This window comes from Ornithorhynchus anatinus, chromosome 2 (genome assembly GCF_004115215.2).
Source record: "Ornithorhynchus anatinus isolate Pmale09 chromosome 2, mOrnAna1.pri.v4, whole genome shotgun sequence".
NCBI lineage: Eukaryota > Metazoa > Chordata > Mammalia > Monotremata > Ornithorhynchidae > Ornithorhynchus > Ornithorhynchus anatinus.
Genome location: NC_041729.1, coordinates 171,632,712 through 171,646,143, shown reverse-complemented (window position 1 = coordinate 171,646,143; position 13,432 = coordinate 171,632,712). Strand labels below are relative to the sequence as shown.

Genomic DNA, 13,432 nt, shown 5'->3' with positions numbered 1-13,432 from the left:
AGTATCAGTGTTTAGTGAGTCCAGACTCAAGTGTATAGGCAACACAGAAGGGAGGGTGAATAGGATGAGGAAATGGCAGTTTCTTGGAGGAGCTAAGATCTTAGTAGGCTTTTGAAGATGGGTAGAGTGCTGGCCTGTCAGAGATGAAGGGGGAGGGAATTTCAGGCCAGAGGATGTGGGTAGGGGGCTCACAGCAGGAAAGATGTAATAGATGCACAGGGAGCAGGTTGGCATTAGAGGAGCCAAATGGCAAGCTGGGGTGTAGTGGGAGCAGAGCAAAAATAGGCAGGAGGAGGGGAGCTGATTGAGTGCCTTAGACCTGGAGGTGAGGAGCTTCTGTGAGCCCCATGTGGGAATATGGACTGTGTCCAGCTTGATTATTTTGAGAAGCAGAGTGGCTTATTGGAAAGAGCATGGGTCTGGGAGTCAGAGGACGTGGGTTCTAATCCTGCCTCTGCCACTTGTCTGCTGGGTCACCTTGGGCAAATCACTTAACTTCCCTGTGTCTCAGTTACCTCATCTGTAAAGGGAGATTAAGACTTTGGGACAATCTGATTACCTTGTTTCTACCCCTGTGATTAGGACAGTGCTTGGCACATAGTAAGCACTTAATGAATACTGTAATCTTCATTATTATTATTCTACTCGATGCGGAGATGGGTGGATGACCACTGGTGGAGTTGGGAGGGAATCGTGAGCCTGATGTTGAACCGCAAGACTTCCTGTTACTTCTCCCAAGCCCCTTAAGTCAAGCAGAACTCCAGTGGTCTCATATCTGCTGGAATAACGGGGTGAGGCCGTAGTCCCTGGGCTCACTGCCATCCCTCCCACCTGGCAACCTTTTGACATGCACACAGGGTGGGCAGCAGGGATGGAATGGACTGTGCAGATGTGGACAGTTGGGATAATGCACAAAATGTGGACGGTAGGGACAGAATGGACACCGTGAACAGTGTGCACAGAGTCCACACTGTACACACAGTGCAGTCTGAAGGGACAGAATGGACTGTACTGAAGGGAAAAATTTAGGCAGTGCAGACAGTATGGAATACAGGAACAGACTGGCCTGTGCAGATATGAAGAGCATGGAAGGTGCACAAAGAGTAGACTGTAGGGATAGAATGGACTATGCAGATGTAAGAAGTATGGATTGTGCAGGTGGAGGGAATTAAGACAAAATTTACAGCAGAGACAATAAGCACAGTTAGGGCAACAGGAGCAGCATAAACATTAAGGACAGCAAGGACTGTAAGGAGTGTGAACAGAAGAGACAGTTTAAACTTAAGACATATGGACAGTATTGGCTGTATGAACATTGTTGATGGTGGGGTTGGTGTGGACAGTACAAATAGAAAAACAATAAGGACAATACGAACAGTGTGGAGAATGTAGAGAGTATGGACCATAAGGACAGTATGGGCAGTAAGAGTGGTAGGGACAGCATAGACTGTACACTTATGGATAATGTGTGTAGAATGGAAAGTGTGGATGGTATAGACAGTGTGGACAGGAAGGTATCAGGACCATAGGAACAACAGGGACAAATATGGATTTTGCACACATGGACAATATGGACAGTGTGTACAATATGTATGGACAGTGTGGACAGCACCCACATGGACAGTATTCCCAGTAAGGGCATTAGGAGCAATGGGAACTGTGCACACGTGGACAGTATTCCCAGTAAGGACATTAGAGGCAGTAGGGACAGCACGAGATGTGCACACAAAGATTGTATGCACAGTAAGGACGTTAGGGGTAGTAGGGACAGTATGGACTGTGCACAGGTGGAGAGTGTAGACAGAAGACTGTGCAGGCAGCCCTGACAGCACAGAGGGTGCAGAAACCATGGACAGTATGGACGGTACAGACAGTGTGGGCAGCATGGACAATACAGACTGCAGGGACAGTACAGCCAGTGTGGACAGCCTGGACAGCATCGACAGTGTGGACAGTACAGATAGGGTGGATAGCACAGATAGTAGGGACGGTGCAGATGGCATGGATAGGATCGATGGCAAGAACGGTACAGACTACAGGAACAATGCAGACAGTTTGGAGAGGAAGGACAGTATGACCCGTGTGGACAGTACAGGTAGCACAGACAGTACAGACTGCAGGGTCAGAATGGCCAGTATGGACAGTGTGGAAAGCATGGACAGTAAAGACGGTGTGGACAGTACAGACAACTTGAACAATGTGGACAGTAGATCCAAAACATCATTTCACTGGCACAACAGTGTTGTGAAAGTCATGAAAGTCATGGAATGTTATCCAGGTCACCTACCTGATACTCTGGGATAACAGGGACGATTATCTGCTCTTGTGTAATATTATTCACTCTGACAGTGACCTCGGTCATGTTGCCACTGACCAATCCGTAAATACGCACAAAACCCAGGGTCAGGGATGCTGATGAATTGAAGGATTCTTTGTGAGTGGTTTGAATTTTAAGCCAATCCTGTTATGTTAGAGAGAAACAAAAGAGAAAATTCACATCACATTCAGCCTGAAATTACCTGGAATATACTTAGAGATCTTTTCAGTTCCTTCAAAATTATTTCATCAAGTTTTCTAGTGGCTGAAACCCAGGTGCTGGCCACCAGTCCTCCCTGAGAAATGGGGATGCCCCAAACCAGTGAGCAATCAATCAGTGGTATCTACTGAGAACTTATCATGTGCAGAGCTTTGGAAAGAACAATACAACAAGAATCGACAGGTATACTCCCTTCCCACAATGAGCTTACAGTCTTCAGCTGGAGACAGACATTAAATTAGATTATGGATCTGGACGTAAGTGCTGTGGGGTTGAGGGTACGGTGAATATCGAGGGCTTCAAGGGTACAGACCTAACTGCAAGGGTGACGCAGAAGGGAGAGGGAGTAGTCTAAAGAACATTTAATCAGGGAAGGCCTCTGAGGAGATGTGATTTTAATAAGGCTTGGAAGGAGGAGAGAGCTAGTTGTCTGTCATTTGTGGACGGAGAGAAACTTCTGAGGCACAGGAAGAAGAGTTTCAGCTCAAAAGCAGCGTGGCCTAGGGGAAAGAGCACAGGCTGGGAGTAAGAGGACCCGGGTTCCAATCTCGGCTCCATGATGTACTTGCTGTGTGACCTTGGGCAAATCACTTAACGTCTCTGTGCCTCAGTTTCTTCATCTGTAATATGGGGGTTAAATCTTCCTCCCTCCAACTTAGACTGTAAGATGAACATGTGGATCAGGGACTGTGTCTAACCTCATTACCTAGTCCCTACCACAGTGCTTAGGTACAGTGCATGACATAAAGTAAGGAAAGTACCAAAGTACCAAAGTGTGGGCTGGGTTGTAGTAGGAAATGAGTGAGCTCAAGTGTTGGGGAAGGGAAAGAAAATGGTAAGGAGTTTCTGCTTGATGTGGAGGTTGACGAACAGCCACTGGAGGTTCTTAAGGAGTGGAAAGACATGAACTGAATGTATTTCATGTCATAGTGGATAGAGCATGGGCCAGAGAGTCAGAAGCATTCCAAGGAAGGAGTAAGAAGTGCCTGGCGCTTAGTCAGTCAATTGTATTTATTGAAAGCTTACTCTTTCCATCTTAACTCACTCCCTCGGTGAACTCATTTGGTCCCACGGCTTCAACTATCATCTCTGTGCAGATGGCAACCAAATCTCCATCTCCACCCCTGTTCTCTCTCCCTCCCTCCAGGCTTGTATTTCCTCCTGCCTTCAGGACATCTCCACCTTGATGTCTGCCTGCCACCTAAAACTCAACATGTCCAAGACTGAGCTCCTTATCTTCCCTCCCAAACCCTGTCCTCTCCCTGACTCTCCCGTCACTGTGGATGGCACGATCATCCTGACTGACAAGTCCGCAACCTTGGTGTCATCCTTGACTCTGCTCTCTCACCCCACTCATCCAATCCATCACCAAAACCTGCTGGTCTCACCTTTACAACATCGCCAAGATCTGCCCTTCCCTCTCCATCCAAGCTGCTACCTTTCTGGTACAATCTCTCATAATATCCCAATTGGATTATTGCATCAACCTCCTCTATGAACTCCCATCCTCCTGTCTCTCCCCACTTCAATCTATACTTCACTCTGCTGCCCAGATGATCTTTCTACAGAAATGCTCTGGGCATGTCTCTCCCCTCCTCAAAAACCTCCAGTGCTTGCCTATCAAGCTTTGCATGAAGCAAAAACTCCTCACTCTTGGCTTCAAACCTCTCCATCACCTGGCCCCCTCCTACCTCACCTCCCTTCTCTCCTTCTATAGCCCACTCCCTACACTCTGCTCCTCTGCTGCTAACCTCTTCACGGTGCCTCGTTCTCGCCTGTCCCCGTCGACCCCTGGCCCATGCCCTACCACTGACCTGGAATGCCTTCCCTCCTCACATCCACCAAACTAACTCTCTTCCCCTCTTCAAAGCCCTACTGAGAGCTCACCTCCTCCAGGAGGCCTTCCCAGACTGAGCCCTCCCTTTTCTTCTGCCCCTCCTCCCTTCCCCATTCCCCCCACTCCCTCCCTCTGCTCTACCCCTTCCCCTCCCCACAGCACTTGTGTATATGCATATTTATTACTCTATTTCATTAATTATTCTATTTATCTATTTGATGGTATTGATGTCTGTCTCCTTGTTTTGTTGTTTGTCTCCCCCTTCTAGACTGTGAGCCCCTTGTTAGGTAGGGATTGTCTCTATCTGCTGCTGAATTAAACTTTCCAAATGTTAAGTATAGTGCTCTGCACACAATAAACACTCAATAAATATGACTGAATGAATACTGTGTGCAGAGCACTGTACTAATAATAATAATAATGTTGGTATTTGTTAAGCGCTTACTATGTGCAGAACACTGTTCTAAGCGCTGGGGTAAACACAGGGGAATCAGGTTGTCCCACGTGGGGCTCACAGTCTTAATCCCCATTTTACAGATGAGGGAACTGAGGCACAGAGAAGTTAAGTGACTTGCCCACAGTCACACAGCTGACAAGTGGCAGAGCTGGGATTCGAACTCATGAGCCCTGACTCCAAAGCCCATGCTCTTTCCACTGCGCCACGCTGCTTCAAGCGCTACTAAGCACTCGGGAGTGTACAGTACAACAATATAACAGATAATTCCCTGCCCACAATGAGCTTACAGTCTAGAGGGGGAGACAGTAATATAAATTAATAAATTATAGATATGTACATAAGTGCTGTGGGCCTGGGAGAGGAGATGACTAAAGGGAGCAAGACAGAGCGACACAGAAGGGAGTTGAATAAAAGAAAAAAGGGCTTAGGGAACGTCTCTTGGAGGAGATGTGCCTTCAATAAGGCTTTGAAGTGGGGGAGAGAAATTGTCTGGTGGATATGAGGAGGAAGGGAGTTTCAGGCCAAAGGCAGGAAGTGGGCGAAAGGTTGGTGGTGAGGTAGACAAGATCAAGGTACAGAGAAAAGGTTAGCATTAGAAGGGCAAAGGGTGAGGGCTGGGTTGTAGTAGAAGAGCAGCGAGACAAGGTAGGAGGGTGCAAGGTAATTGAGTGATTTAGATAGTTGTGGGCAGGGGGCAATTCGCTGTGGGCAGGGATAGTCTCTCTTTAATGCTGTATTGTACTTTCCCAAGTGCTTAGCCAAGTGATCTGCACACCTTCATTTCATTTTTTCATTCATTTAATCGTATTTATTGAGTGCTAACTGTGTGTAGAGCACTTTACTAAGCGCTTGGAATGTACAATTCAGCAACACAGAGAAGTGAAATGACTTTCCCAAGGAGACTGAGAATGAACGGCTAGAGAGATAAGAGGAGAACCAGGAGAAGACAGAGTCCGTGATTGAATGAATGCCTTAAAGCCAGTGGTGAGGAGTTTCTTTTTGATGTGGAGGTGGATGTGTAATCACTGGAGGTTCTGAAGAAATAATAATTAAAAAAAAAGATCCGGGCAGCAGAGTGAAGCAAGGACTGGAGTGCGGAGAAACAGGAAACAGGGAGGTCAGTGAGGAGGCTGATGCAGTAGTCAAGACAGGAAAAGATCAGTGTTTGGATCAGTGTAGTAGCAGTCTGTCCCATGTGGGTCAGGGACTGTGTCCCACCTGACTACCTTGTATCTACCCCAGTGCTTAGAACAGTGTTTGACGCATAGTAAATGCTTAACAAATACCATCACCATCATCATCATCATCATGGAGTGAAAAAGGGTAGATTCTACAGATGTTGTGAAGGTAGAATTAACAGGACTTCATGAAAGATTATATGAGTGGGTTGAATGAGAGTCAAGGATAATGCCAAGATTACAGGCCTGGGAGACAGGGAGGATAGCAGTGTTGCCTAAAATGTCTATAAGAAAAAGGGGAGGACAGTTGGGAAGATGAGGCACTCTGTACTTGACACATTTTGTTTGAGGTGGGACATGCAAGTAGAGATATCCTGAAGCAGGAGGACAAGTGGGACCTCAATAAAGGAGAGAGGTCAGGGCTGGAGAGGTAGATTTGGGAATCATCCAAGAAGAGATCATCCAAGTAGTTGAAGCCATGGGAACAAGTGAGTTCTGCAAAGATGTAGATGGGGACTAGAAGAAGATCTAGAACTGAGCCTTGAGGGACTCCCACTCCCTCAAGTGATGCTCCCAACCCTCTTCCCAACATATGGTCACTCAGCCAGCCTGTAAGCAGCAGGATAGTTTTCACTGAATCACCAAGAGGACCTTAATTGGATGTGTGTGTGAGAGAGAGAGAGAGAGAGAGCCACAGATGAATGAATGGAGGGAAAGGTGGAATGAGGAAGGGAGAGAAGAAAGGAGATATATATATCTTCCTGTAATTTATTTATTAATAATGCTGGTATTTCATTAAGCACTTACTATGTGCCAAGCACTGTTCTAAGTGCTGCGGTAGATACAAAGTAATCAGGTTGTCCCACGTGGGGCTCACAGCCTTAATCCCTATTTTATGGATGAGGTAACTGAGGCACAGAGAACTTAAGTGACTTGCCCACAGTCACAGAGCTGACAAGTGGTGGAGCTGGGATTAGAACTCATGACCTCTGACTCCCAAGCCCATGCTCTTTCCCTTAACCACGATGCTTCTTTATATTACATTATTTTTATTAATGTCTGCCTGTAAACTCGATGTGGACAGGAAATGGGAACTTATCTCTTTACTGTTATACTGTACTCTCCCAAGCATTTAGGACAATACTCTGCACACAGAAAGAGCTCAGTAAAAACGATTGAAAGAATGATTGAATGAATGAGTAAGGGCCTCCCAAGCCCTTAGATCAATATCTGCCCATCTCTGATTAGTAGGCTCTTAATCAATGCTACTGATGATGATGAGGTGTGTTTGGCATGAGGACAGCCAGAGTATGCCACAGCATGGCCTAGTGGATAATGCAAGGGTCTGGGAGTTAGAAGGACCTGGGTTCTGATTCTGGCTTCACCACTTGTCAGCTGTGTGACCTTGGGCAAGTCACTTCACTTCTCTGTGCCTATCTCATCTGTAAAATGGGGATTAAGGCTTTGAGTCCCATGTGATAAACTTGTATCCAACCCAGCGATTAGTACAGAGCCTGGCACATAGTAAGCACATAACAAATACCACAACTATCATTTTTATTCATTCATTCATTCAATAGTATTTATTGAGCGCTTACTATGTGCAGAGCACTGTACTAAGCACTTGGAATATACAATTCGGCAACAGATAGAGACAATCCCTGCACAATGATGGGCTTACAGTCTAATTGGGGGAGATGGACGGATAAAAACAAATAACATAAACATGATAAATAGAATCAAGGGGATGTACACCTCATTAACAAAATAAATAGGGTAATAAATAATATATACAAATGAGCAGAGTGCTGAGGGAAGGGGAAGGAGCAGAGGAAAAGAGGGTTTAGCTGAGGGGAGGTGAAGGGGGGGAGCAGAGGGCAGAGGGGGAGCAGAGAGGGAGCAGAGGGAAAAGGGGAAGCTCAGTCTGGGAAGGCCTCTTGGAGGAGGTGAGCTCTCAATAGGGCTTTGAAGTGGGGAAGAGGGTTTGGCAGAGGTGAGGAGGGAGGGCATTCCAGGACAGCAGTAAGACGTGGGCCAGAGATAGGAACTCTGCCACCTCATCTCTTCCTGCTCCCATGCATTTTCCTCTAGGGCCTCTGGTGTCTAGGCAATTTAACTGCCAAGATTGGGTCTTGACTCTCGACCTTCCTAGAATAGCCACCTCCAACACCCCAAGTCATATCAACCAAACAGCCATCCTTACTCTTCTATAAAAAAAAGTGTTGAGACTAGGTGTAATACCTATGCATACTCAATTGCACATACTTTATTTCTGCTGACCTTTTCTTGATTTATTTGTGTAACCCTGCTGCACCCTTGCACTGCCTCCTTCACCCACTATTTGTAAATAATTTGTCTGAGGGTCTTCCCCAATAGACTGTAAACCCCCTAAAGGCAGTTCCTGGTCTATGGCCCAAGTGATTACTACAGTGTTGCACACTCAGGAGGGGGTTCTGAAAATTCTATTGGTCAGTCCAGTGCTCTACACACATTAAACACTCAATAAATATCATTGATTGGATCTTGGTGATAATGGTCATTGGAAATGCAGTGGTTTTTTTCCTAGAGAAGCTTTGAGAAGATTATCAATCAAAGAAGTATTTTCTGTCTCAATCAGTCACAGCTTATACACGTATGCATCCTCAAACCTACACTTTAATACATCCGCAACTGCAACCACCCCACCCCACTCCTCCAGATAGACACACACACTCCCATCCCAACCAACCAGCGGTGCTGTCTGTGAATTCCACTCTACCTCAAGATAAAGGAATGTTTGTAAAACTGTACTTACCCAACCAGCATAAAATGTTACCAGGAAATAATTCTCTTTTTCATATGTATCTGCGAGAAAGAAAATACAATCTCTCATGTCCTGATTTTAGCAAAAGAACTCTCCACTCAATCCCTCTGCTGTGAGGATTTCCACTCCACAAATTGGAATGTCCCTCCCACCTTCTATGTGTATCTGGAGGAACATGCTATTTCCTCAGTGCGTGTGCGGCAAGGGTTCAGGTCTGTGTGTTGTAGCACGAGCTTTCCTTAACACTAGACCATCTGGAAAGGACCTCTGTTTCCAGGGGACCTGAGGCCCCTGATGGATGCTGCTCACTGACCTTGAGGTCCAATAGAGGGAAGCACCCTCTATACCAGAGAGTGGACTGTATGCACACAGTAGGCACTCAATAATTACCACTGATTGATTGATTGAGTCTCTTCACAGACAATTACTCTCCCCTCTTCAAAGCTTTACTGAAGGCACATCTCTCCCAAGAGGCCTCCCCAGGCTAAGCCCCACTTTTCCTCAACTCCCACTCCCTTCCTCGTCACCCTGACTCACTTCCTTTGCTCTTCCCCCCTCTCCCAGCCCCACAGCACTTGTGTATATAGCTGTAGTTTCATTTATATTGATGTCCGTTTACTTCTATTGATATCTGTCTCCCCTCGCCTAGACTGTGAGCTCGTTGTGGGCAGGGATTTTTTTCCCTCTACTGCTGTATTGTACTTTTCCAAGTGCTTAGTACAGTGTTCTACACACAGTAAGGGCTCAATAAATATGACTGAATGAATGAAGGCCTCACTCCACTAGTATGTTGGTAGTTTCTGCAAGTTACTGAAGGGCGGCTGATCCGGGAAAATATGGGATGGGTCCAAAATCTCCTATTTACCTACCTTCCTGATCAACTCACTGATCTACTTCAGTGACTCAGAACACTCCCGTGTAAAATGCGAAGAAAGAGGACAGGGCCCCTGCCCTCAAGGAGCTTACCATCAGGTGGGATGACGGGCAGCCTGGCAGATACCCAGGGATCCACATCACCAAGAAGCAGAATGTATGAACATGGAAATAGACACATGTGACCGGCAGACAGGGCTTTAACTCTTCATGGAGGGCAAGAGTGTGCAGGTGAGGGGCACCTACCAGAGAGGAGGGGCACCAGTGGGAGAAAAGAAGACATCTGAAGGGGCTGAGCCTGAGCAGTTTGGATAGAAGGGGGACTTAATAGAGAGGACAGTTTCGTGCTGGAGGAGGAATGGACTCTGGGATAACTTAGAGGTAAGGAGAGGGATGTGCATGGAGAAAGCAGGTGAGTAAAGGGGAAGATGAGGGGGGCTGCTAATGATACCGTGTCCCTCCCACCCTTCCCAATGTCCTCCAACTGGAGGGCGGGTTCCTCTGGCCCAAAAAGAACCAAACTGTGCCCAGAACTGAGCTCATCATGTACTGTGCCGTCTCCTGCCACGGAGGTTAAGGCTCTAGGCCTCAGTGATCCAGCCACTCACCGATGCTCTGCCCGTCGTCCCAGAACAACTGGCCTTCAGCACTTCCCCTGTCATCCAGAGCCACGATGAGTTGCAGAAGTTTCTGTCGACTGTCCAAGAGCAAGAAACATGGTTGTTTTCCTTTGGAATACAGTCCCCATAAAAATTATGGCCACAAGCCTCCACCTTGGGGTTCCCATGAGACTCCATTCTGACATTTCTCCTCCCTCTGCTCTGCCCCCTTCCCCTCCTCACAGCACTTGTGCATATTTGTATATATTATTTATTACTCTATTTATTTTGTTAATGATGTGTATATATCTATGATTCTATTTATCTTGATGGTTTTGACGCCTGACTTCTTGTTTTATTGTCTGTTTCCTCTCTTTAGACTGTGAGCCTGTTGTTAGGCAGGGATTGTCTGCATCTGTTGCCGAATTGCACATTCCAAGCGCTTAGTACAGTACTCTGCACAATAAGCGCTCGATATATATGATTGAATGAATATTTATCGAGTGCTTACTGTGTGCAGAGTACTGTACTAAGCTCTTGGGAGAATACAATATAACAGTAAACAGACACATTCCCTGCCCACAACCAACTCACATTCTAGGAGACACAGATTAATATAAACAAATAATAATGTTGATATTTGTTAAGTGCTTACTACGTGCAGAGCACTGTTTTAAGCTCTGGGGTAGATACAGGGGAATGAGGTTGTCCCACGTGAGGCTCACAGTCTTCATCCCCATTTTACAGATGAGGGAACTGAGGCACAGAGAAGTGAAGTGACTTGCCCACAATCACACAGCTGACAAGGGGCAGAGTTGGGAAATAAATAACATGTATGTACATAAGTGCTGTGGGGCTGGGGGTGGAGATGGAGGAAGGGAGCAAGTCAGGATGACACAGAATGTAGAGTGAGAAAAGGAAAGGAGGGCTTAGTCAGGTAATGCCTCTTGGAGGAAATGGACCTTTTACAAGGATTTGAAGGGGGAAAGAGTAATTGTCTGTCGGATATGAGGAAGGAGGGCATTCCAGCCCAGAGGTAGGGCTTGGTGAGAGGTTGGCAGTGAGATAGACAAGATTCGAAGTACAGTGAGGAGGTTAGCATTAGAGTTCTGATGTATGTGGGCTGGGTTGTAATAAGGAGAGTAGTGAGGTGAGCTAGGAAGAGGTAAATTGATTGAGTGCTTTAAAACCAAAGGTGAGGAAATTTTGCTTAGTGCAGAGGTGGATGGGCAACCACTGGAGTTTCTTGAGGCGTGGGGAAACAAGTCCTGAACATTTTTGTAAAAAAAACAATGTAGTACTAGAGTGAAGTATGGACTGGAGTGGGGAGAGATGGGGGTTGGGAGGTCAGCAAGGATGCTGATACAGTAATCAAGGTGGGATAGGAAAAGTAATGGATTTAATGAGGTAGTAGTTTGGAATCTGGCATCCATGTGAGCCTCCAAATTGGTGTTCCCGCGAGCCCCCACCCCAAAGTCACCATAAGCCCCCAGCCCCATGTTTCCTTGAGCTCTCATCCCGGCCCCCAGAGCTACTAAAAGTAAGTGACAGGGTGACCCTGGAGTTCCATCCAGGGACTTCGGGTCTGCTGGGGACCTTGCAGTTAAGGGTCACTGACCACGCCGTTGTGTCCATGTAGCCAGTTTTTCACCTTGGACAGGGCTATTTCTTCTGATGTTGTCCAGTCTGACTCTTGGTATCCCAGTCTTCAAGCCCCCTGGGCTCGAGTAAAGTAGGCCTTCTCATGACCCCTCTGCCAATGCCTCTCCTCATGGCTGCTTAAAATTTCTGTCTGCCCTCCCTCCACAAGAGTGTAAGCTCTTCGTGGGCAGGGACAGCATCTTCTAGTCTGATAATTTCCCCGGTGCCTGGGAAAGTACTTTGCCCACAGAGAGTGCTCAGTTCAGCGCTCTGCTCTCAGTATATGCTCACTGCCATAAAGCACTATCTAAAGCTATGTTTCCACAGGTTTCTAAAATAATTTTCCTGCCCTCTGGGGTTCCATTTGCACCCATTCTCTTGAAGAAGTCATTCACTCCCATGGCTTTATCGTTTCTACATGGATGATTCCCAAATCTACTCCTGCATCCCTCTCTTTCTTGCAGTTTCATATTTCCTCTTGCATTCTTGGATGTACTGCCGATACCTCAGTTTTAACACATACAAAATGGAACTCCTCAACTTCCCTCCCAAACCCTGTCCTCCCCCTGTTTGGTTTTTGCCAATAATAATGATAATAATAATAAGTCTTGTATTTGCTAAGTTCTTAGTATGTGTCAGGCCCTGTTCTTGTCTGTTCTTGTCTGTCCGTCTCCCCCGATTAGACTGTAAGCCCGTCAAACGGCAGGGACTGTCTCTATCTGTTGCCGACTTGTTCATCCCAAGCGCTTAGTACAGTGCTCTGCACATAGTAAGCGCTCAATAAATACTATTGAATGAATGAATGAATGAATGAATGAATACTTAGTGTTGGGGTGGATACAAGCAAATCGGGTTGTACACAGTCTCTGTCTCACATGGGGCTCACAGTTGCAATCCCCATTTTACTGATAAAGTAACTGAGACCTGAGAAGAGGAGTGACTTGCCCAAGGTCACTCAGCAGACATGTGGCAGAGCTGAGATTAGAGCCCTTGACCTTCTGACTCCCAGGCTTGTGCCCTATCCACTACACCATGTGTAGACAACACTACTATCATCCCTCTAACAGGCCATGTAACTGTGGCATTATCTTTGAATCATCTCTCTTATTCAACCCACAAATTCAGTGTTCTACCTTCATAACAACACTAAATTCCATCCCTCTCTCTCCATCCAAACTGCTGCTACTAGAGAAGCAGCGTGGCTTAGTGGAAAGAGCCCGGGCTTGGGAGGCAGAGGTTGTGGGTTCTAATCCTGCCTCTGCCGCATATCAGCTGTGTGACTTTGGGCAAGTCACTTAACTTCTCTGGGCCTCAGTTATCTCATCTGGAAAATGGGGATTTTAAGACGGTGAGCTCCACGTGGGACTACCTGATTACCTTGTATCAACCCCAGCACTTAGAACAGTGCTTTGTAGATAATAAGCGCTTAACAAATACTATAATTATTATTACTATCATTGTCACTCCAGTGCTTAGAACAGTGCTTGGCACATAGTAAGCACTTAACA

The 13,432-nt window shown here is 46.4% G+C and overlaps 1 protein-coding gene across 1 annotated transcript in view; it reads right to left on the bottom strand.

Moving 5' to 3' along the window:
• Positions 1–1,204: 1,204 nt before the first annotated feature.
• Positions 1,205–13,432, bottom strand: part of LOC107546901 (maltase-glucoamylase, intestinal-like) — an 83,320-nt gene continuing 71,092 nt past the window's right edge. The window contains exons 42-45 of the mRNA XM_039914777.1: positions 10,293–10,381; positions 8,803–8,852; positions 2,288–2,461; positions 1,205–1,246 (exon numbers count right to left, since the gene is read on the bottom strand). Coding sequence (XP_039770711.1) covers positions 1,205–1,246; positions 2,288–2,461; positions 8,803–8,852; positions 10,293–10,381 — 355 coding nt within the window. The remainder of the gene's footprint in view (positions 1,247–2,287; positions 2,462–8,802; positions 8,853–10,292; positions 10,382–13,432) is intronic.